Source organism: Lontra canadensis, unplaced genomic scaffold (assembly GCF_010015895.1).
Source record: "Lontra canadensis isolate GAN:19392208 unplaced genomic scaffold, GSC_riverotter_1.0 scaffold41, whole genome shotgun sequence".
Taxonomy (NCBI): domain Eukaryota; kingdom Metazoa; phylum Chordata; class Mammalia; order Carnivora; family Mustelidae; genus Lontra; species Lontra canadensis.
Genome location: NW_022631035.1, coordinates 7,454,373 through 7,478,762, shown reverse-complemented (window position 1 = coordinate 7,478,762; position 24,390 = coordinate 7,454,373). Strand labels below are relative to the sequence as shown.

General features: G+C 51.1%; 1 protein-coding gene across 2 annotated transcripts; it reads left to right on the top strand.

The window, feature by feature from the left end:
• Positions 1 to 11,540: 11,540 nt before the first annotated feature.
• Positions 11,541 to 24,102, top strand: COG1 (component of oligomeric golgi complex 1). 2 transcript variants are annotated; one of them, XM_032870718.1, is made up of 14 exons: positions 11,541 to 11,863; positions 14,139 to 14,383; positions 14,534 to 14,715; positions 14,862 to 15,032; positions 17,032 to 17,185; positions 17,727 to 17,937; positions 18,299 to 19,090; positions 19,887 to 20,033; positions 20,493 to 20,654; positions 21,456 to 21,583; positions 22,050 to 22,158; positions 22,597 to 22,706; positions 22,784 to 22,862; positions 23,913 to 24,102. In XM_032870718.1, the coding sequence occupies exons 1-14, from the start codon at positions 11,549 to 11,551 to the stop codon at positions 24,048 to 24,050; spliced, it is 2,943 nt and encodes a 980-aa protein (XP_032726609.1). In that variant the 5' UTR covers positions 11,541 to 11,548; the 3' UTR covers positions 24,051 to 24,102. The 2 variants fall into 2 exon arrangements, with proteins under 2 accessions (XP_032726609.1, XP_032726610.1); XM_032870719.1 differs by lacking the exon at positions 23,913 to 24,102 and adding an exon at positions 23,319 to 23,845.
• The last annotated feature ends 288 nt before the right edge of the window (positions 24,103 to 24,390 follow it).

The following is a 24,390-nucleotide window of genomic DNA, read 5'->3' as shown; positions in this document are numbered from 1 at the left end:
AACAGAGTACGGAGTTGGCTCTGACAGCGTGTCCAACGACAGTCTGACGTGTATGGAATCTTCCCGTGTTCCCTCGTCCTGTCCGTCACTCCCTGGCTGTCACTCCCAGGAAACGACGGTGGGATTTTACAAACAGTCCCTCAGTCATTCTCACAGGAGACTGAAAGCTCGTCCTCCATGGGCACTCACGCTGCATCTCACCCCTTCCTCTCTGAGCAGGGCTGATATTGTGGCCGTCGTCCCCCTTCCTGAAGGTGGTGGAGGTCACAAAAATCGAGCCTCCGGGCCCCCTCCTACCACATCTGTGAAGGCTTTATGGAGGTTTCTTTCTCCTTCCATGCTCTGGACACAAGAAAACCAGGGAACACCCAAAAAAGCATTTAGCAACCCCTATTGCAAAAACCGTGTCAATGCCATGGATGTGATAGACGGTTTTACCATGTCAGGAATAGGTAGGCATGCAAGCTATTTTTATTACTCCTGTGGTATTGTGAATGTGGTTATTCTTCTTAATGTGTCATTCCTGCATGTCCAGTATTGAGATGAGATTGCTGAAACTGCCTTTGCCTTCCAAGAAGCTCTAACTATCTCTGTGAGTGCGTACATTCCTCTGTATGTCAGATAAATTGGCCTCTATCTTTGCTGTTATAATCAACTGTGTACGTTAGAAAGCAAGAAGCAAACATTGCTTTTTAGTGACTTTGCTTTTTTTTTTTTTTTAATTTGCAAGTGTACTGCTCTATAAACTACCTTCCCATGAAATCATACTCTCTACCGAAGGGACTCGGGCTGAAGTTTACTCATTATTAGTCTGCCTGTGTGAGCTCACCTCTGCTCCCATCTACCTCGGAAAAAGACTCTACACATTCAGGAAAATGGGCCACGGTCCCAGGTCACGAGATAACCCACACTTTCCAGGTTTCCCGAAACGCTGAAACTGGAAACCTTAGGATTTTTTTTTTTTTTTTAACTCTAAGCCCCATGAAAAGCCTGTAAGACATTTTCTACATGTCTTAGCAATCATTTGGAAGCAAAAGAAAAACAAGATTTTGAGACAGAAAACCACTGCTGAGTCCTAGTTGGTGCACAGACTGATCCTTAACGAGCCGATGTGATGGCTTCCAGATTCTGGAGCCGAGCTGAAAGAGCATAGCAAGGTCACGGTAAAGCGCGTGGTGAAGGGGGTGCCCTCAGTGTGCCCTGAGGATGTGCCCCATCCAGCTGATGGCAAAAGTGAGGCCAGGGAAATCTCAAGTGTTTTAAAATTAGGTCAAGGAAAAGAACTTTTTAACACCTTCTCATCTTCTTTTCATTCACTCAAAATCACAACAAAATTTCTAGCTGCTGAAAAACAGGGTCTTAGCTACCGATCTCCTGATACCAGAAAAGAAAGTGAGCTGACATTTGGAGTGCTCACGGTGGACCAGTCTCTGTGCTGGGCACTTGGCAGGCGTCATCTTCTTCAGTTCCCCCAGGAGCTGATGCCCGCTCGGCAGACAAGGAAACTGAGGCGTGGCGAACTTGCGTCCCTAACCCAAGCCCGCGTTCTGAATTGCTCTGCCACATCACCCTTCTACCCGTGAGCTGTGCCTGACCTTCCCCAGCCTATGCCTCCCTGTCTGCAAAACAGGGCTAACATCACGAACCTCACGGATTTGTGTAAGAGCCCGGGTGAAAGAAAATATTTTATAGAATGTGTCACATTATCAGGCACAAAGAGGTACCTAGAAAATATTAGGTTTCCCTCACCTTTAATCACAGAAAAAAAAAAAAAAAAAAAAAGGACCAGAAACTTTTTGGTTGTTAAACAACGAACCATTTTCCAAATCAGCTAATATTAAACTATGGCTCCTACTCCTGCCATTAGTGGAGAGCTCAGCTGGCACGGACAGCACCAGCCACGTGACGCAAGATGAAAGCTGGGCCAGGGCCGAAAAGTAAATGCATTGTGTGTCTGCCGATAAGGTGTCCACACTTTCTATCTCCACGGGGTGTTCCCTTCTGGAGAAGGGGCTCTCCTCCCCCGCCAAGCCTAACTAAACTTTGGTCTCCTCCAGAATGGACCGGGGATATAACTCCCCCGGCCCGCCCCAAACAGAGCCTCCTCTTCCCGAAACATTCTAGAAACTTAGCAATTCATGACATGTTGGAAACTGCTGAGTTTGTTCCTGGTTTTTCCTCCAGTGTGAGACCATGGTCGGCCTGGTGCTGGCCAGAAGGCGAGGCTCGAGCCGCTAATCCCAGGTCTGTAACCATCTGTATCGCTCTTGGGTCCCGCTGGAAACAGACGGCACACTCCAAGGGGGTTAACTAAAATGAATGTAATGAAGGTGCTGTGTGCAGAGGTGTGGGTGGGTGTCAGGGCAACAGCAAGAGAAGGATGAGGCTCCTGGACGCTGCAGACAGGTGGAAGGCTTTACCAGCCCTCCAGCTGGAGGGACAAGGGAGGGGATGATGTCACTGGGGCCCAGTGAGATCGGCAGCCACAGGGAAGGTGTGTGTCTACAGGAGCTGTGTCTGTAAAGCCACTCGGCCAGGGCCGGGGTCAGTGAGGACCCCCTCTGATCTCCTTCCACAGCTCGACCCGAGCTGGAGGGGAAGAGAGCCAAGGGAGGCAGTCCACAGAGGCCTGCCTCAGGGCACCCAGCAGGGAGAGGCCCAGAGCACAGAGAGGGTGGCAAGGAGGAGGCATGTGGACCATCACGAGCACTCCCATGAATGGCCCAGCCCCCGTGTTGGGACCCCAGCACTCTCAAAGCCGCCCACTCTCTACCGGCATAGCTGGAGGGAGTTCAGGGATACTGCCGCCTTAGGTAGGGGTGAAGCTGAGGGCTCCCGGCGGGGGCCTTCCAGTGTCAGCAGCACTCTCGAATTCCCAGAGGATAAATGGGATTTTCAGAAAATAACCATCGGGTGGCTTAGATGGTGCAAAAGGGGTCCAGGGTTTGAGTGCCACCCACAGAATATTCCGGCTGGTCTGCTCCCAACTCTGCTCCCTACTCCGCTTGGGGCACTCACACTTCCGAATACAATTATATGATCTCCCTTTGGAAGGCATCATTTCCTGTGCGCACAACTTCTCAAGTGTCAAGGTCGAGTAGGATACTCTTCCCCTACTCCCATCTATACCAAAAGCCCATGAAAAAACCAACCTGGCTCTTCAGCACATTTTAACCAGTTGCATGTGCTCCCCAACCATATGTAAAAACACCCCAACTTCACATTTTCTTGGATCTAAAGATCCAGAGTCTTCTATCATCCAGCATTGGGCCAAGCAGGGTTGACGTGTCTCTTTACCCGGCAGGACGTAAACAAAACACCCCACAAACACGCACCCCCAACCCAGGAGAGGGAGAGCCCAGCACAGCTTCCTGCAAACCCAGCTCCTCCTCCTATGGCCCTGCAGCTTCCGCAGACCTCTGCTTTCCCTGGGTCCCAGGCTCTGAAATGGACCCGTCCTCAGTAGACGTCTGCCGCTACTTACAGTTTTAGGTTGAGGGCACCCTAAGACAGGGCGCGGTCCTGCCAGTGGCTCATCCCGAGGAAAGGCAGACTAGAAACTGCTTCTTCCCAAGCTACTCCTTTAGGTGTGCCAGGAGGGAAACATCATCCCACCAAACTGTACCCTCAAAGCCGAATATTCTCAGGTGGCAGCCATGCACCCCTGGGAGGCTACTGCTCTCTTCTAGGTGAGCCGAGGGTGGCGGCCGTGTAACCCAACAGCCTCTCTTACCCATCTGCCTCTTCAAGCTGAAGACACTCCCCCAGGTCGGCAGTGACCACCTGTCTTTGAACTTCTGCTGACTCCCAGTATCGCTGTCCAGGATATCAGGCTGTGTGACCTCACTCCACACAAGCCCCAAAGCACCAACATAAGGGAATAAGACGGTGAAGATGGACAGGAGGTTTTGGGGTTGGTTCTTTTTTTTTTTTTTTCCTAATTCCACAAGTAACCTTGAAAAATGCAAAGAATTCACCTCCTTTGGGGAGAGAGGGGAGGGCTGATCAGAAGGTGACGTCATTCCACACTTCCAAAATTCGAGTAAAGCTGATTATTTTCTTTCTTTCATAGGAATTCTAAAGTGAGGTGTACTTTGAATATTTACTGATTAACATTGTTAGCATACCAGTAAATTAATCGATTACAAAGGTAAATTATTATCCGTGCGCTAAAAGCATAGTGAGCGTCTACTTTGTTGTGAGACACTGTTCTGGAAGCTGGGAATTCATCATGATGAGAGACAGACCCAGGCTTCCTCCCTTGTTGTAAGGGAGATGCTCAAGAAACAAACGCAACATGGGGCGCCTGGGTGGCTCAGTGGGTTAAAGCCTCTGACTTCGGCTCAGGTCATGGTTCAGAGATCGAGTCCCACATCAGGCTCTCTGCTCAGCAGGGAGCCTGCTTCCCTCTCTCTCTCAGCCTGCCTCTCTGCCTATTTGTGATCTCTCTGTCAAATAAATAAATAAAATATTAAAAAAAAAAAAGAAAAGAAAGAAAGAAAGAAAAAAAACAAATACAACAAATGAGGGAACACGAAGCCTCAATAGTGACGGATGCTCTGATGGAGGTCATGGAGAGTGAAGACAGGTGGTTAGTCACACAGGCCCCAGAGCCAGACAGTCTGGTTTATACCTCAGCTCTGCTACTTCCTAAGAGACTCGCGGCGAATCATATAATCTCCCTCAGCCCCAATTTCCTCCTTGATAAAGTAAAAATAAGAACAGGACCTAGTTCAGAGAGATTTGTGAATTCGGCGAACTGTGAGGATGAAATAATGTACTGAGTTCATATGCAGAGTCTGTAACAGAAGCTGACATGCAGCGAGCCCCCAGTAAATGGTAGCTCTTCCTATTTTAGATGGAGGCAACCCAGGTTGGCTTCTCAGAAGTGGCGACCCCCATGTGGCAATCTGGTAAAAGAAACAGCCAGAGGGGGTGCCTGGGTGGTTCAGTCAGTTGAACATCCGACTCTGGGTCAAGCCTGAGATCCAGCCCCACATCAGGCTCCAAGCTAAGTGTGAAGCTTGCTTGAGGTTCTCTCTTTGCCTCTCCGTCTGCCCCTCCTCCACCTTGCCCATAGTCTTTCTGAAAAAAAGCTAAAATAAATTTAAAAGGTAAGAAAAGAAACAGCCAGAGTGAAGAAATGAGCGACACCTTGTTTATGAAACAGAAGGAAGGTAGGTGAGGTAGTAGAGGGCTGGGACAGGTGAGGCCATGCAGGGACTTGTGGTCTTTGATAGTAGTTTACCTCTGTCCCCAACGGGCAGGAAACCATGGAAGGTTTGAAGCAGGGGATATGCTAGGAAGGACAGGAAGGACAGGGATCTATTGTAGATCGGGGATCAGCAAGCTATGGTCCGAGGACCAAAGATGGCCCCTCTGCCTGCTTTTGTATATAAAGCATTATTGGAACACGGCCATGCAAATTCATTTACATCCTGTCTAGTCCTGATTCCCTCTATGGTGGCCTTGTTGGATAGTGACAGAGACCGTAGAGTGCACAAAGCCCACTGACTTTGGTTCTTGCTAGCAAAAGTTAATCAGCCCCTATTTTGGAGGAAAAAGAATCTGTAGGACTTCTAAGTAGGTGGGGTGTGGAGGGTGAGAGAGGGAGGGGTCGAGGATGATTCTGGGTCTCTAGCCATGAATCACTGGGTGGTACCATTTTCAGAGATGGAGATGCTCCAGGAGAGGGGGCAGGATGGGTGGCAGGCAGAGTCATTATTTTGGATGTATGAAGCTTGAGATGAGCCTGCGGTGTTGTAGGAGCTCAGGCTGGAGTCAGAAATGGACACGTCACCTGCAGACACCATTCCTTGCTCTCCATTTCCACTGCTGCAGTGACACTCAACTCACAGGGCCACAGGGCAGGAGGGGATCACCTGGACAGGGAGCGCAGACCAAGAAGGGACCAGTGCTAAGGCTTGAGCCTGGGTCCATGCAACATCAGAAGTCAAGCACGGGAAGAAGAACCAGCAAAAATGATGGGGAAGTGCTTCACGAGGTAGGAGGGAAGGCCTTGGGGGCATGTCTCAGGAGCCCAGAGGAAATAGTGTCCACAGGGGCAGGTCGGATATGCTGAAACTGAGAAGCAGCCGAAGCTGGCAAGATGGCCTTCCTCGCTTTTACTGGACAGGGTGGGGATGTGAGAAGCCCGGGTGGGGGCAGCTGAAGAAGAGAATCAGAGGGGCCTGGAGACAACCTGTCCTCATGCAGAGAGGAGAGATGGGCAGGGGCAGACAGGAGGCATGCAGACAACAGAGCATGTTTGTAACATGGGAGCTACCAGAGAATATTTTTAAGATCCAGGTTTTACCCACCATCTGAAAACTGAGCGTTCCTACAGAACCTTTCCATAGCCTGAATGGCTCAAAGAAGCAATTACCATTAATTCATACAGGGAAAATGAAAAAAAAAAATTGCTCTCACGCCCCCAAAATCACCTCTCTTAGCCTTTTCTGATACTTTGGGACACGTCTTAGTAACACACCCACAGAACTGGTGGAGGTACAGCCCAGAGGCTCACAGACTCAGTTCAGAGCTCGGGACACATGCTGGCGGCTGAGCGGGCTCCGGGCAATGGGCTGGGTGCCCCTCTCAGTGCTCTCTGGGCTCCTGCAAAACCGATGCTGGATGCTGTTTGCGCTTTTCGCCTGTTTTTCGTAAAAGTGAAATCCTCTTTCTTTTGGCTAGCAGAAATAGGTACCAATGGAACTCTTTCTTCAAAGCAAAGGAGCCTAACGTGACCTTTTGAAAAGCGGGGGATGCCTGTGATGGGAATGATCCGGCCGAGTGGGAGAAAATTAGACCGTGGAGAGAAGGAAGTGAAGCCTCTGAGAGGTGGGGAGTGAGATCCAGAGGTCAAGTGGAGAGGTCAAGGGAGCAGGAACACTGCTCTAACAAGAGAGCCCATAGAGAATCTAACTACATACACCAGCGGGCTAACAGATGCGGCGGGTTTCACATGAGGACATCCATGTCTGATTACTTGGATTTTTTCCATACAGAAAGGCTCAGCAGCGAGGGTGGAACGGCAGGGAAGGGAAAAGACAACGTACAGGACGTGAAGTCTGAGCCTGTTACAGAGTCACCCACTGCTAATCAAATGTCTTTTGTATTCTCCACGGCACCTAGCGCAGAGCTAGTGAACACCTTACACGTTCAGTCCCACACTGATTAAGGATGTCACGTGTGCAGCATGAACTCTGCAACACCCTTCCGCCACCCTTCCCCGCACCCCCCCCCCAGTCAAGGTATTGAGAATGTGTGCAGCCCAGATGTTCAGGCTCCTTTCATCGGGGGTGAGGCCTGCCTGGCTATTTGTACAAGGCAGAGCGTCAGGAATCTGCAAACAGTTAAGTCAGATAACCACCTCTTTGACCACAAACGTCAGCCCTGCAAACATAGCTGTTGAACAGGGCTCTAAAGATGAGACGTCAAGTCGACTGCGTTAGGCTCTAATCCACCAGCATCCTGGCCCAGAGAGAACCCAACGTCTGAATCCCACCGGCCTTCCGTCCGGCCGGCCCCTGCCATTCCTTTTACCAACAAGGGCTGCCTTTGCAGCATCAGATTCCCTATCTTTCCTCCCCTCCCTGTTCATCTGTTGTTGCTGCCTCTCCTTTTCTTTTTTTCTCTCACCTTTTCTGTCTCTTCTAGGGCAGCCAGAGGGGAACCTATTTTTAAGGTTCCCAGGTAAGCTTGCTTCTTGCGCTTGTTCTCTCTTCTCTGGGTGTGCCCGGCGCCCTTCACATCCCAACTCTGTGAGGGGATGGCCCTCCCTCCGACATCATGGTGGGGGGTCCGGGCTGGGGGTGGGTAGTCTTCTGCAGGTTTGCTCTTCAGACTGAACATGGACCTGTCTGACTTGTGGCCACCATTTGTCAAAGGAGAGGGACTGAAACAAGCACGTGAGGAGGCTGAAATGGGTGAGAATGTCTTATTGCCTTTGGTACTTTGACTATTAAGTAGTTGACGGCAGAAAATCCTTTCTCTTTTCCCAATGCAGCCTTGGGACCGGTACCCTGTGATTCTGTGACATGTATTCATGACCCTAGTCACTCATCATGCAAATATTTATTGACTCAGCCTGGGATCCAAGGTCTCCGGGACCCCTTCCCAGATGCTAGACTGCATATTGCATAAGGGAAGGCGAACTTGTGGTCTCTGCAAAGACCAGTTAAGAACCCTTCTATTTTAGGCATTATGCTGCCTCAATTTCCGTATTCCTATTAAAAAGTAAGGACAAACCTGTCCCCCCAACAGTCTGAATGAAACCACAATGCCAGTCTGCCCAGACACAGCAAACATGTCAGGACAAATTCCCAGTTTTGAAAGTGAGCCCTAGGGGCGCCTGGGTGGCTCAGTGGGTTAAGCCTCTGCCTTCGTCTCAGGTCATGATCCCAGGGTCCTGGGATCGAGCCCCACATCGGGCTCTCTGCTGGGCAGGGAACCTGCTTCCCCCTCTCTCTCTGCCTGCCTCTCTGCCTACTTGTGATCTCTGTCTGTTAAATAAATAAATAAAATCTTTAAAAAAAAAAAAAAGAAAGAAAGAAAGAAAAGAAAGGAAAGGAAAGCAAGCCCTCCAGCACACAGGCTCTGGGCAAACAGGGCTGGCCACACTGGCAGGTGCCACGTGACCCCAAATCACTCTCCAGCTCTGGTCCCAAACTGCTGAGACAACTGCAGAAGGTAGGAAACAGCGTGGGCACCATCTGAATGTTGCTCATAATTGTTTGGCTCATCTGTCTCTTGATGTTCTGAAATTTTCTTTGAAGATAATAATGTGACAAAAGAAAGATCAAGGACTTTAGAGTCAGGCTGACCGGGTTGTGTAGACAGGCTTGGCTGCTGATTAGCTGTGTAACCTCGGGCAGGTGACTTGGTTCTGCTGAACCTGGCTTTATCTAGCAAACAAGCATAAGACCACCTATGCTGTAGGATTATTATTAGGATTAAAGGTAACATATGCGAAGTGCCCAGATGGGGCTCAAAATAACAACTATTATAATTAGCAGAATGCCTGGGTTTCAATTCAGAAGCCCAGGATGATCTAAACATAATCTCTTAAATGTAAACACTGGATGTCTTCTACCCCTTAAAGATTTAAGGTACAAAGAAAATGACACCAAGACATCCTCCCTTCCCCGCACACGAAAGGCATGGCACACACTCCTCTTAAACCAAAATGATGGCGTAAATAAAACTCGTAAGTGCCCTTTGCTCACGTACCCCTTGAGAAAAACCAGAAGACTAGTTTGTCCTCTCTGCCACTCAGTCCCCAGCACCTTCCTTATCTGGCTGCGGAAGCTCTTGACCCTCATCCTGGTTTGGAGAGCGCCAGACAGCAAAAAGCCAAACCAAACCAAAAACAAACAAGCCACAGAAGAGGAAGGGGATGCGGAACCTTGATGCAGAAGGGAAAGGAAAAGGAGACAAAGTCATGGACACAGGACCTCCAGTGCTGGGTTTCCAGGGCAGGAAGGTTTGGCAACAGCCTCTATAAGGCACTCAGTTCTGCACGCAGAAGAGCAACAGCGACATCTTCAGGGAAGCCAGAACTTGGCTGGGGAAGCAGAGGAAAGATCTGCTTTCAGACCATAACCCAGCAGTGAAGATGCCTGCCGACAGCTGGCCTTTTCTCTACCTGAGATGATAGGTGAGTGCACAGTGCAAGTCCTCTCATACAAACTCCCAAGTCCCCCACCAAAACTGAGGCCTCAACAGGCCTCCCTCTTGCTGTTAGACAGGCATCAGCCAAACTCTTGCGGAGCTGGAAACTCGGAAGGGCGTGTCAGTTAGGGACTCTAGGGCAACCAACCAAACTGATTTTGATCTTCAAAGAAATGAAATGTGTCGGTAAGAACTGGGCAGCTCATGCGATCTCCGGGAAAGCTGGAGAACCAGGCTCAAGAGATGGGAACAAAAGGAAGTGGAAACAGTCAGAACCCAATCAAAGCATACCACTGGGCCATCAGTTCTGATGAGGGGGCCTCACTGTGGTCACCCACAGCCGCCACCAGCAGCACCGCCAGCATGAGCAGCTGGGAGTTCCCGCTGGATTCAATGTCCCTGCTGCCGCCTGACATCTCTCGCTCTCCATCTAAAGTCCCAAGCTGTTGTCAGATTAGCCAATCGCGGGCCCACAGACTTGCATCATAGCTGTAAGGGGTCCCTGGAAAAGATCTCGCCCCACAGAGGTGATTTCCCCAAATACAGAAGACATTCTGTTGTCTTGTTGATGCTGGACAGACAGCATCAACAAAACGTCCCCTACAGAACGCGAGTGATGTGACAGCAAATTGCAGACCTAGCACCATGGAGTGTTTTGAGTCTGTGGGAGGTTGTGTGACAAAGCAGAAAAGGCACATGCCAGGAATTTTAAAATCTAAGGGAGATCCCATCCCTTATTAGCTAAGCAACTCAGGTGGGCAAATAAGCTTCTCTGGGTTTTTTGCACGGAATAGAAATATCCCTACTTACTTTGTAAGGCTGATGTGTATACCAAATCAGTTAACTTTGTGTACAGGCTTTGACAATTACACTGAGTAAATCCTTTAGTGTCTTGGGGTTCCAGGTTATCCAGCTGTAAAATGAGGATATTCCCTACGTCGCAGGACTTCGTGAGGTTTAAATGAAATGGCTTGATTTACAAATTGAAATCTGCTGTTCGGGATCTCCCTCAAAGTAACAGAGGTGGAGGGTGGACACAGAGAAGGCTGACTATGAGATAGCGGTAAACCTGGCGGGTTGGCACAGGACACCATGCTCTCCAGGTTAGTGTGAGTTATGAGCTCTTCCATAATAAATGGTTTTTTTAAAACGAAGGGTCTTGGAAGTACCTAGAAGAATCAGGCCCCGCTCCCCGCCCCGCACCCCCAAGCGCTCTCGGCCCCCTCCTCTGGGCCCACCACCCTCCAGCCCACGCGGGTGCCCGAGCATCCTTCGTGGTGAAACGCTGGCTTGAAGTAGAAACGAAAGCCCCCAAATGATGGACATCAAAGAAAAACCGAAGCAAAGCGAGCGGACGCGCGCCTTAGGGAAGAGCCGGTCCGGAACTGCGAAGTTGCAGATGAACCCGAACGGCCCCCAGCCCCACCCGGGCACTGCATTCGGGCAGGGCCCAGAGAACAACGATGACAACGACGCCATGGAACGCCGCACGCCCGGTGCCAGGAGGCGCCGCGGCAAGCCGAGGAGTCGAGCTGTGCGGGGCCTTCGGGAGGCTGTGGCTCTCCGCGTCCCAAGCAGGCGGCGCCGTCGGACCGCGGACGCAGAGTTAGGACGGCGGCCGGGCGGCACCTGCCCCGGGCGGGAGTTTGGATCCACGCCACTACGCGCGCGCAGACCAACGGCCAGCTCCCGCGCCTGCGCTCAAAAACAACAGAACCACCGCCCGTCCCACCCCGGCCCCACCCCTCCGCCGCCCGGATGAGCCCCGAACAGGAAAGGCCCGCAGTGGGGCGGAAGCGCTTCCGCCCCCACCCAAAATGGCCGCTGGGCGGGCCTCCGGGCGGAAGTGACCCGTCGAGACGCTGACGAGTCCATCATGGCAGCCGCGGCCGCTTCCCCCGCGCTGAAGCGGCTGGATCTGCGCGACCCCGCGGCGCTTTTCGAGACACATGGAGCGGAGGAAATCCGAGGGTTGGAGCGCCAGGTGCGGGCCGAGATCGAGCACAAGAAAGAGGAGCTGCGGCAAATGGTGGGCGAGCGGTACCGCGACCTGATCGAGGCGGCCGACACCATCGGCCAGATGCGCCGCTGCGCCGAGGGGCTGGTGGACGCCGTGAAGGCCACCGACCAGTACTGCGCCCGTCTCCGCCAGGCTGGCTCGGCCGTCCCCCGGCCCCCACAAGAGCCGCAGGTCAGCCCCTCACGCCGGGTCCCGCACCCCGGTCCCGCACCCCCCTGGGGACCCGCCTCCCGCCCTCCTGCGGCCGCCGGTCAGTCCCCGTCCCCGCGCGAGCCTCACCTGCCTCGGGGAAGAGCCTGCTGCGAATTTCTGGACTCCCTTCCTCCGGGGAAAACGCCGGCGGTCCTTTCGCCGTCTGCGGACCCGGCTCATTCAGCAGCTCCATTCGGGAGCCTTCCCTGATTTCCGGGCCCTGATTCCCTCACCTGTCTCGTGGCTTCGCTGGGATTTCCCAGCCTTCGATGAAAACGCCAGGGGCCTCTCGCTAGACCAGCTCATTCCCTGGGTAACGTTTCCCGATATGCTCACAACCCATTTCTCTCTTACGTTGCCACCTTCCCCTCATATGGTTCATTTCTCATCCCAGGCTTTCCCCCACCTCGCTCCCGAGAATAAGCTCCCCAAACCCAAAGAGCTATTCTGCCTTTGGTGGAGTCGTTGAATGACTGTACCAGCCGTCAAGCCCCCTTCTTCCAACAGTGGAACATTTTCATTTTAGGGAAATTCTAATCAAGTTATCCTAAGTGGGGTTTTTTTTTTTTTTTTTCCTTCAAACGCTAATGATTAGACCTGGAGTGGAACGATTCAGCCCTAAGTACATCCTAATACTGGAACAGCATTTTGCATTCCTAAAGAATATCGACTTAGGAATGACTAAGTGAATGAGTAGGGAGGGTCAGAAAGATAAACCGGGAGTTTGTTAATGACCCCTTATAGGGGAAGAACCCCGTAGGACATGGGAGAACTTTCAAAATACAACTTAGAACTTCTCCCTCTTGGAACTTTTTAATACAACTGTGTTTTAGAAGAATCTGGGTCAGTGGGCAGGGCTAACACAACACAACCTTTGAAATGGGAGACCTCATCCCTCTCCTCTGTAAGCTGTGCATTTATACCTGCCTCCTCCTGGGTGGCCAGCCTTTCCTGTAGCTGAAGATTGATCCGTGGTTTATTAGAAAGCTAACTGGTACTGTGCCTGACTTTAGGAATGTATTTATTTTTTATAGTTGTTATATCTGAGTTATTCTCAGACCCACAAAAATTTGAGTGCCTTCTGTGTGTTCAGGCACAAAGAAACAGAAGCCCTCTAATTCCTGCTCTGAAGGAGCTTACAATTTAGTCGAGGAATTAAATGCATGGAAAGTTGATGAGAAAACGGAATAATTCAGAGTAACAGTAGAAAGCATTTTAGGATAATGGGTGATCGATTAGAAAATAATTACGTCATTTACCGTAAGGTTTCCGAAGGAAGTCACTTCAGGCTTGAGTCCTTCTCAGTAAGGAGGGCATTCGTGACAGATGAGATTTGGAATGTAGGTCTGGAGTGTGAAAAGACAAGAACGGGTAATCAGTTTGATTAAAGCAAGAGTTTTCAGCCCTGGTGCTCTTGACATTTGGGGCTAGATCACTTTGAGTTGACGGTTGTGTGCATTCTATGATGTTTATAAGCAACTCTGGCCTCAACCCATTAGACACCTGTAGTCCCCTTCTTCCCCCTCCTGATGTCTTCAGATCAGAACCATTGGAAGTAATGAATCTCCTGGGAACTTGGGAGTGGAGTACTTAGGTACGGTAAGATACATATGGAAGTCAGAGGACTAAAATTTTTGGTAGGGAGATGAATTTAGTTTTGAACATACGGATTATGGGATGGCAGAGAAACTTAGCAGGGCAGCAACAGAAAAGGCTCCAGTGGGACTTGGGAGTGGTGAGGACTAAAAAAGAGGTGAGTGTGGTGTTCTGCTAAGAGGTGATGCTCTAGGGTAGGAGTCCTGGAGTAAAGCAGACTGAGACGGGGAGAGGCATGAGCACTACACCGATGAAGATCTGATGGATGAGTAACAAAGGAGTCCATCACACACTCAAAGAAGCAGGAGCAAGTGTAGGGAGGCTGAACGTCAGAAGAGAGAAGGAGAAAGCTCACTTGAGTGGTGGTCTGTAGGGCTCCATGCTGTCAAGGATAACCAGGCTGAGATGACCAGATTAAGTTTGTGTCTCCATGGGACTGAGCCCAGGTGCACCCAACTGGGAGGGTTGGGTGGGCTATACAGCGCTCCTGACTCAAGTCATTCTACAACACCTAACTTTGAGACCTTTACCAAGTGGCATGGACTCGGGCACAATAAAAGCTTTGTACCCTACAGTACCCCCACATATCTCCACAAGCCTGCCAGATGCTGACCTTGCACTCGTGTGTTCTGCCTTTGTGCTGTGCCTTCCCCTGTAGCCCCAGCAGCCATCGCAGGAGAAGTTCTACAGCATGGCTGCCCAGATCAAGCTACTCTTAGAAATTCCCGAGAAGATCTGGAGCTCAATGGAGGCCTCCCAGTATCTCCACGCCACACAGCTCTACCTGCTCTGCTGCCACCTTCACAGCCTGCTCCAGCTGGATTCCTCTGGTTCCCGATACAGCCCTGTCCTCTCACGATTCCCCATACTCATCCGGCAGGTCGCGGCAGCCAGCCACTTCCGGTACGTGGATCCAGCAAAAAGATCTGCTCTAGGGACGGCCGTACTGCGCCACTACTGGTTTATGGAATGTGTCTTCTATCCTGATGTACCAAGGTCCTTCTTCCCAAGATGTAAAAAATTCTCTGTTGCTCTCTTTTCTCATCTTCCTAGGTCAACTATTCTGCATGAAAGTAAGATGCTGCTCAAATGCCAAGCCGTGTCTGACCAAGCTGTAGCTGAGGCCCTGTGCTCCATAATGCTCTTAGAAGAGAGTTCTCCTCGCCAAGCCCTAACAGACTTCCTGTTGGCCAGAAAGGCAGCTATTCAGAAACTTCTCGACCAGCCGCACCATGGTGGGTTTGGCTTCTTTCCAAAATATAGTCCTTAAACAAGGGAATGGAGACGGGGGAGCCGAGGGGAGACTGAAGCACCTAGAATGTTCTCTGTTTCTCACTTTACTAAAGAAAACCGTTTACAGAAGGATGGTTTCTTCTTGTAGGTGCCGGCATCAAGGCCCAGATTTGCTCGTTAGTGGAGCTGCTGGCTACCACTTTGAACCAAGCTCATGCTCTTTTCTACACTTTACCAGAAGGTCAGCTGCCAGATCCGTCCCTGCCGTGTGGCTTGCTCTTCTCAACTCTGGAGACCATCACAGGCCAGCAGCCTCCCGGTGAGCTCTTAACCAACTTTTCTTATTCTCAGGTTATTCATCTGTTATCGACTCGGCACCTTCCATGTGGCTGCTACTGCGCTGGGCTCTGGGGATACAGCAGTGCACTGGACAGATATGGACCCCATTTTCATGGAGGCCACGGTCTAGTGGTAGAGGCAAATACTGAACTCACAAATACTTACTGTTGGATAACAAAATGGCCACTACTATGAAGTCAAAGTACAAGTTGACTTGGGAACACTGAAAAGGAGGGACCCCACCAGTGATGCTTTCCCTGGAGAATGATTTTTTTTTTAAAGATTTTATTTATTTATTTGAGAGAGAGAGAGAGAGCTTGAGCGGGGAGACGGTCAGAGGGAGAAGCAGACTCCCCGTGGAGCTGGGAGCCCGATGTGGGGACTCAATCCTGATACTCCTGGATCATGACTTAAGCTGAAGGCAGTCGCTTAACCAGCTGAGCCAGCCAGGCACCCTGGAGAATATTTAAAATCTGAAAGTTTGGTAAGAGTTAGGTGAAGAAGGTAAGGGAAAGAGTTCCAGGCAACAGGGATGGGATGTGCAAAGGTTCTGAGGCAAGGAAGATGTTTGTATATTTGAGAAACTAAAAGCAAGCAGGTGAAGCTAAGGGGTATTGGGTGGGAGGAGGAACAGCATGAGAAGAGACATGGCCAGTCTATTAGATGTGCACAGATAATGCAGAGCTGTGCAGATCAGGCTAGGGAATTTGGACTTTATCCAGAGAACAATGGATAGCTTTTGAGGACCTTCCAGGCTTATTCGTCTTCTATAATATGTTCCCATCATCCTGTGCTTTTATTTGATAGCATTTATGATAACTGGAATTAAATACAGTTGGCTTTTACGTGGCAGTGGTTCTCCATGGGGTCTGGAGTGGATGCCAAGAGCTCACCTGGGAGGCTGTCATCATTACCTGGGTGGCAGATGATGGGGGCCAACTGGACAACTTAGACATCTGTTTAGCAGGGTATTTGGTAGATTGGTGGGGAGGGTATGGAAAGGAGGTGTCCAGGTTTACTAGAAAAAGAGCTGGTTTGAAAGGGCTGATTATGAGTTCACTCTTGAAAATATTGCTTTGGGGACAGTTAAGCCCCTGGAATGGGAATGAGGAGTGGGCAGGTGACTGTGGGTCCAGAACAGCAATAAGAGGTCCGGCTGGAGACACACATCTGTGCACACGGCTGTTGTCTAAAGCTCTGGGGAGAGGGGACATGATCAGGAAGAAGAAAGGATGGCAGAGGACTGTGCCTCGGTGCTCCAGAACACAGGCCGGGCGGAGGAGGCCCAGCCGAGGGTAGCAGAGCAACAGGCAGAACATGACGACAGCCACCTGGTCATTTTCAGAGAGACAGATGTATTATGTAGCCTCTCCTTGGGCTTTCTTTATCTTCCAACGAGGGAGCCACTTCCTTATGCCCTGGCTTCCCTCTGGGTGCTTCCACCTAATGCTTTACCTCCTCGTGCAAGGTGAGTATGGGCTAATTATCATGGCTTTGGACGACAAGTGCAAAGGACCCTAGAAGGACCCCTGTGTTTCCAACTCTGGAGGTGCTCGCTCACGCACAGAACATAGTGAAGGGGCCTCCCAGAGTCGCCCCGCAGATGCCTGTATCCTTGGGAGGACACCTCTGAGGTGCTGCAGCCCACCAACCAGGTGCAGGGTCTCCCACTGGCCGGAGGATGGTGAGGAAAGGGAGACTATCACCTTGTATTTTGTGACAGCTTCGAGGGCTGAGTGTCGAGCGCTCACTACTGCTTTCCCTCTCTGCCCTGTCCCCACTTCCTTCCTCCCTGTCCTTCCCCTTCTCTGCTGGGGTGCCCAGAGTTGGCGGGAAGCTGCCAGCTCCCTGATGAACATACATTCTAGACTTTCCTATCCCAGGGGTCCAGGCTGACATGCCCAGTTGCTTCTAGGTCCATTTTTTAACATGCCTTTCAAAGGACGGCCCCGATGACTTGTCACTGGGCCTTCTCTTAGGAAAGGGCACCGGTGTTCTGCAGGAGATGAAACTCTGCAGCTGGTTCAGACACCTGCCGGCATCCGTCGTCCAGTTCCAGCCGGCGCTCCGGACGCTCGCGCAGCCCATCAGCCAGGAGTACCTGAAAGACACGCTGCAGAGATGGATCCACGTGTGAGTAGCCAGAACTTTCCTGAGGCCGGCGGGGACCGCCCACGCAGCCACATGAGGGCCAGTGAGGCCACTGAGAAAGGAGGGAGAGGCTTGATCATCCACACAGTGCTCTGCCTGCTGCCCTCTGGGTCATACCAGTCACTGGCTCAGCCCGAAGACACTGCTTCCATGGCCGGTTAGCCCCAACTGTGAAAGAACCAAGAATGAATTCGTCTTTCAGATGTTACCTCTACAGGATTTAATATTCTGTGTAAGAGTTCGGCCACTCTTAAGTTTTTATTTAAATGCAGTGGTTTTTGAAGCCATTCTAGGGGGCTCTAAACTTCTTTCCAAACAGACACCTCAGGGAGGTGAGGGTGGACCTCACCCCCAAACCTAGCCAGAAATGCTGTTTATACATATTTGTAAAAACTCTGAGAGATACAAGTACTAACGTGGGGACCCAGGTAGAGGTTTTCAAGTGGAGTCCTGCTGCTTTTCTTAATAAAGGTGTGAAAACCATGAGTCTAATCAGATCCAAAGAAAAACGGTTTTGTCGCAGGTGCAATGAAGACATTAAAAGCGGGGTCACCAACCTGCTTACGTATGTGAAAAGCATGAAAGGTCTCGCAGGGGTCCGCGATGCCATGTGGGAACTACTTACCGACGAATCCCCCAGTCACAGCTGGGAGGTGGTATGTCAGCGGCTTCTCGAGAAGCCACTCTTGTTTTGGGAGGATCTGATGCAGCAGCTGTTCCTTGACCGATTACAGGTGAGGAGATCACATGGTCCGGGTGCTTCTGGCCAGTCCTAGTACAAGCTTTTGACTGGGGGAACTTGGGTCACCTCCTGAGTGTACTCTTTCTCTGCTGACTGGCTCGGGGATGGCTCTTCTGGAGAAACGAACCGTAGATATGAGCAGAGATCCAGACTCTGGTGTAGAACGAGACCGCGCCTCTGTCACCTGATCAGGAACGTGTCTGTAGTCATCACTGATGACTCCTTTCTCTGCCACCACTGTGTCATCCTCCTGAGCATGCTGGAGAACACGCAGAGTGCCAGGACGGACTGCCGCTTGGGGCAGATTGCCTGACAGGAGTCCTGACTGGAACTCCTCTCTCGCTTTCTTTCAGACTCTGACCAAAGAAGGCTTTGACTCCATCTCCACCAGCTCCAAGGAGCTGCTCATCTCGGCCCTGCAGGAGCTTGAGGGCAATGCCAGCAGCTCCAGTTCAAATAAGCACATCCACTTTGAGCACAACATGTCTCTCTTCCTGTGGTCCGAGAGCCCCCAAGACCTGCCTCCCGACGCCGCCTGGGTGAGCGTGGCACACCGAGGGCACTTGGCCAGCAGCGGGCTCTCCATGAAAGCGCAGGCCATCAGCCCTTGTGTCCAGAACTTCTGCTCTGCCCTGGATTCTAAACTGAAGGTGAAGCTGGATGACCTCCTGGCTTACCTCCCCTCCGCGGATGCGTCCCTGCCCAAGGACATCTCTCCCGGGCCTGCCAAGGGCTGTGCCTTCGACAGGTATGCGGATGCCGGGACTGTGCGGGAAACGCTGCAGACCCACTCGGTGGCGTGCATCAAGCACATCACAGAGCGCATCCAGGCAGAGCTGCAGGGCGCTGAGCAGGCCATGCAGGGGCAGCAGGATGTCCTCGGCGGAGTCAAGTTGCCTGCGGTCCTCTTCATGGCCAGACTCTGCCAGTCTCTGGGAGACCTGTGTCCCCATCTGAAGCAGTGCATCTTGGGAAAGTCAGGGAGCTCCGAGAAACCTGCAAGGGATCCCAGGGCTGTGAAGAAACAAGGAAAGGGGAAAACACAGGAAATAATTCCTGGGCAGACCAAGTGGCAGGAAGTTAAGGAACTCCTCCTCCAGCAGAGCGTAATGGGCTACCGTGTCTGGAGCTCAGCAGTTGTGAAGGTGAGTGACACGCACACCGTCTTCCCGTGCTCAATGGGCAACCCCATCCTGCCTCCCTTCCGTCATGTTCCGGGCTGGCCAGCCGCAGGGAGGTCTTTTTTTTTTTTTTTGAGAAAAATTTAATAAAACCTATTTTATTTTATATCTCTGTGATGTACCTGTAAGTATTGAACTAGGGAGATGTCAGTTGTAACAAAGATGGCATGTGTAGCTTTGGCATAGCTTGACTTTCCAGTCTTCTATTTTTTTTTTTTAATTTGTTTCTTTAAATTCGGTTAATTAACATACAACGTATTACTGGTTTTCGAGGTACAGGGCTGGAATTCATCAGTTTTACATAATACCCAGTGCTCACTGCGTCGCGTGCTCGAGGGAGTAAGAGTTCTTACTTCAGTTGCTTCCACTTCTCTGGGGTAGTGAGACAGCACAGATGTAAAAACCTTTTCCATTCAAATGTTTAGTCTAGATTTTATAGAGACAAACTCTAGCTTTTTGTCCTTGCATCTGATAAGAATGACAGACCTCCCTGGGCAAGGGTCTAAATTCCCCAGTCTTCTACCCAAATGTCCTATTCCCCGCAGTCTCCCCTGGTGTCCTGAGGGGTGGCCCCTGACATGAGTAAGGTAGTTACAACAAAATTCCCAAGGCTGACGTAATCAGCCTGAGCGTGACGTTTCCACTTGCCACCCTGCACGTGACCGAAGCAGCAGAAGCTGGGCTGAAGAGAACTCAAGTAGTTTGAGACAGTCCATAAAGGAGCTGAGTGGCCTGTCGGTTATCTGCCTTTTATTACCAGGTTTTGGCTCATGGATTCACCCAGTCGTTACTTTTGGATGATGCCGGCTCAGTCCTGGCCACAGCCACCAGCTGGGAGGAACTAGAAATCCAAGAGGAAGCCGAGTCCGGTAGCAGTGTCACGTCCACAATCCGACTCCCTGTACAGGTGAGCAGGTGCCCCCAGGAGAGCACTTGTGGGATGGACTGGGCCAAAGAGCCCACTCTGCAGAGAGGAAAAAGACAGGAAAATCAGCCAACATACAGCTTCCTCGAAGAGCCAAAAGTGGTATTGGTAACTTTCTGCCATGCGTAGAGTAGACATTGAGCCAAGTAGGAAAAGTCAGCTAATGATTATTTCTGTGTAGCCTGGGCTCGGCTCATTGGAGAGCTGCTCGCCCCAAAGTGAAAACAGCATAACACATAGTGCCACCTGCCAGGTCAGCCCCCAGCCACCCAAGCAGTGACAGCAATGGTCACTTTTATCTATTAACTGGCCAGCTGGGAGGGGGAGCCCGGGAGGTCCAGGTCCTGGAGCATGAGCCTAGTAAGGATAAATGGACCCACTTTTACCACGTCTCATTCAGTGGCAGCAGGTCGCTGACTCGACAGTCCTTTGTTCTTGTAGCCATCCTGGTACGTCCAGTCCTTCCTGTTTAGCCTCTGCCAGGAAATTAATCGGGTTGGAGGCCACGCTTTGCCAAAAGTGACACTGCAGGAGATGCTGAAAAGCTGTATGGTCCAAGTGGTGGCTGCCTATGAGAAACTTGCAGAAGAAAAACAGGTGAAGGTAGGTGTTTGAATTTTTCCCCTCTAAAAACCCGATGTTTTTTCCCTCGGGTTTGGGCAGTTCCCAGCAAGGATTCCAAGTGTCTCCACTCAGTGCCGGCTAATCGGCTAATCCGTGGTGGCTTCCGGTTCTGCAAGTTCACCAAGCCCCCTCCCGAGCATCAAGCAGGTCCGTACTAAAAGGCAGTTCAGCGGGAAGGGGAAAAGGCCTGGTGTCCAACCCCAGCACTGCCGCCTACGTGCTGCAGCCTTGGACAAATCACGAAGCTTTCTCGGTTTTTCTGGGGTCAAGTGTGGTCCCTTGGAGAACTGCTTGGGAGGAGTGGCGGGTGACTGTGCCCGGGGCAGCATGTGGCACACAGAGGCGCTGGCCTGAGGCAGCTCCTGTCTCCCAGCCCCCCCACCGCCCTCGCCCCTTCCCTGGAATGTTCTGCCTGTGGTGGATATTCCGTTTCATTAGTGATACGTTTAAGATAGCACCAGCTCCTGATCTGGGAAAGAATTCAGGGAAGTCTCCTCTCCTGAGCTTCCACAAAATGCCTCTCCTTCATACACCAGATTTTTTTCTTCAAAAAGGGCAGTCTGGAGCACCCGAAGCCTTTGTTTGAAGGTTTTCAGTTTGGTTTAAGACCAAGTTTGAACAAAACCCATTGTTGGGACATCAGACTGCCCTTGTTGAGTACACAAAGCTGGTGCTTCTGAAGCAACAAGCTGTATCCCAAACTAAGACATGAAGCTGTTTACTCTGCTCCTGTTGCAAACCCTCTCCCTTCTTGGGTGGGGACGGGCAATTCATTTGCAGAAAGAAGGCGCCTTCCCGATGACCCAGAATCGGGCCCTGCAGCTGCTCTATGATCTGCGCTGCCTCAGTGTTGTTCTGACGGCCAGGGGCGAGGAGGTAAAGAGTGGCCGCAACAGACAAGACTCCAGGTACGCGCGCCCCAGCAGGCTCTGCCAGGGCCGTCTCTGCCGAGGACACACGGCTCCTTTCCAGAAAGCCACCAAGAGACAGCCTCTCGTGGTGCATTAGCTGTTGGCTTTAACCAGGAAGCATGACCAGCTAGATCAGCAGTGACCACCTGCTGGATAAATGCCTCGGTCAAGTGCGGTGGGCGGAATCTCAGGCCTCTCTCTCCTGAGTCAGCCTACCAACTCTTGGGTATAACTTGAGCCTCTGACTCTGTTGCTGACCACATGAGGAAGGAAAGGACCTCACTCAGACATCTTAGGCGGTTAAAACTCTTGAGGATTACCCAAGCCCGATGGGTAGGGACAAGTGCTACTAAGCCAGCAAGTAAGAGTAAATCCAAATACGGGGTTTCGTTAGCACTGAAATGCCATGAGGTTGGGTTTTGACCTAAAAAAAAATGTGAAGAATAATCATACTCCTTTCCAGACTTGAGAAAGTGGCTGATTATCTGGAGGCGCTCATTGACCCATTTGACCTGGATGTTTTCACGCCGCACCTCAACAGCAACCTTAACCGCCTGGTGCAGCGAACTTCTGTAAGTCCCAGAGAGACGCGCCCAGCAGGAACGCAGAGCCGCGGGCTCACACGGCAGTGTGACCCGGCTCCAGCCCTTAGTACTCTGGCTGGCAGCGTCGGGAGGGGCCCGGGATGCAAATAGCTCAGTTTAGTTGGAAGGGCTGAAAGAGGATCAGATTAAAATCTCACTGCAGAGGCAGCCGTGATCTCAGCCCTCCAGCTGTAGGTAAGGATTAACGAGGTTTTATCGAGGCCTCAGAAAGAGGAATAAAACAGAAGAGCAATGGGACTCTGGGATTCTGACCTGTGGGCAGTGAAAAAGGTAATTCTGAAGCGTAAACATGCGGCAAGGAACATTCCCCAAAAGGACAGTGAGAAACAAGAGAAGGGATTTTCTCTTTTTAATTAGACAGGGCCAAGACCAGCCTGTCACTGTGCCCCGTTTCCTGTCTGTCAGGTTCTGTTCGGATTGGTCACTGGAACAGAGAATCCTTTCACCCCCCGGAGCTGCACATTCAACTCGCAGGAACCCCATAACATACTGCCCCTGGCGTCGAGTCAGATCAGGTAAGGATTCAGAGAGCTTGTGTGGGGGCCCCGGGCTTCCTGTTCATGCCCCCGAAATTCTTCATCTTCTCTTGGAGGTTTGGCCTTCTTCCACTGAGCATGACGAGTGCCCGAAAGGCCAAATCACCCAGCAGAAACATCGAAACCAAAGCCCAGGTAAGTGCAGAGAGCAGGGGCGCACCCGGGGTATCCGGTCCGTCGCCCACCAAACCACCCGATGAGCTCCCCTTTCAATAATCGATAAAGAACTGAAGGACAAAATGCACTAATGCTGCTTTTAATGGCGGCGCAATATAGAAGTACAAGGTTTCACTAGCTTGAGCTGAGAGGAGTTTTAAACGATGCCCATTTATATTATCAAGTAGCCTCGTAATAGAGACGTTATCTCAGGCTGCCAGGACTGTAGAAAACAAGCAGGACAGGATGGAGTTACTTCTTGCTGTTCGCAGGGTGGAAGAGGTAACGGCTTAACCCCGCACTACCACTGTACTTGTTTGGAAAAAAAACTTGTGGTGGTGGTTTCATCTTCCTATTTCTTGCAGTTGGGTGGGATAAAAGGGAATTTGCTTTCTCGAGTTTGACATTTTCTTGTTAATACACGTTTTATTTCAGTCGACTGCCATCCATTAGGCCCGCAGGAGCCCTTCTGGGTATTTCTGAGTTGTGTCGTGTACGCGTGTGCTTGAGCCCAGACGGCTTGTCTTCTCACAGCATCTAGTTCTGTTTGCTTTCTTGTTGGACAGAATGCTAGCAATGTGTCCTTTCCACCTTCCCTGCCATCAAACCCAGTAAGACTAAACTTTGCCTCAAACATCTGGTTGTACAACATGGGAGGCGATAGCAAAAAGCACAGGCTCCCCGCCCAGGCCCTCCCCTCCGCAGGCCGGGGTGGCCGGCGCTCCCCTGGAACCCTGACTCTGCTTCAAGTAACTGACCTGTAAGTTCCGTCCATAGGAGAGGCTCAGACCACAGGAAGGAGGTACCTATGTTTACCCTTTTCCTAGGATAGTACTCCTCTTCAAATGTTCATTCTGTCCCATAAGATCTCATTTTGTCCCCTATGTCCTTTGTCAGGGTTGACAAAGCAGAGTCCCCTGACTAGAGCTATCCGTGCTTCTGAGATCCGCTTGTGTGTGCCGTGGCGGGTGTGAGCAGGCAGGAGGGTCTGGGTAGACTCTAAGGCACTTTCCTCTACATGCATGGCAGGTTGTCCCCCCGGCCCTCTCCCGAGCGGGTGACCCAGCACAGCCTGGCTCCTTGTTCCGACAGCTGGTCAGTGAGGAAGAAGACGCGTCCACGCCTTCGTTGTTCAAGCTAGGTTGGCTCTCTAGTATGACTAAATAACACGGGAATATATCCGCCTCTCTCTAAATAAATACTACATCATTTCTGCTAATGGTGCCTCTGCTTGTTTGTTTCTAAGCCACACCAGTCTTTCCAGTTTCAGCGGTGGAATGTGGCCCCCAGTTACCGTTAGGGGTTCCTTTACGCATACAGTGACTCCTTGTCCAATGGTTTCACAACACTTGTGACTTGAGACAGCAGTTCAGATAGCTTACAGTCGGTCAGCATTCCCCAGCGCCTTAGTTCTTGAACCCCAAAGCGGATTCCCAGCAAGATCACGGAAACTGCTGATAGAACAAGTCAGTGAGTGAGACAAAGGCCATTCCGTACTCCTCAACTG

Excerpts from the sequence above, each read along its gene's own strand:
- COG1 (XM_032870718.1), top strand. The coding sequence starts at position 11,549 with ATGGCAGCCGCGGCCGCTTCCCCCGCGCTGAAGCGGCTGGATCTGCGC. Across the intron at positions 14,716-14,861 it reads TCTCGACCAGCCGCACCATG|GTGCCGGCATCAAGGCCCAG; the intron begins GTGGGTTTGGCT and ends TTCTTCTTGTAG. Across the intron at positions 20,655-21,455 it reads CAGAAGAAAAACAGGTGAAG|AAAGAAGGCGCCTTCCCGAT; the intron begins GTAGGTGTTTGA and ends ATTCATTTGCAG.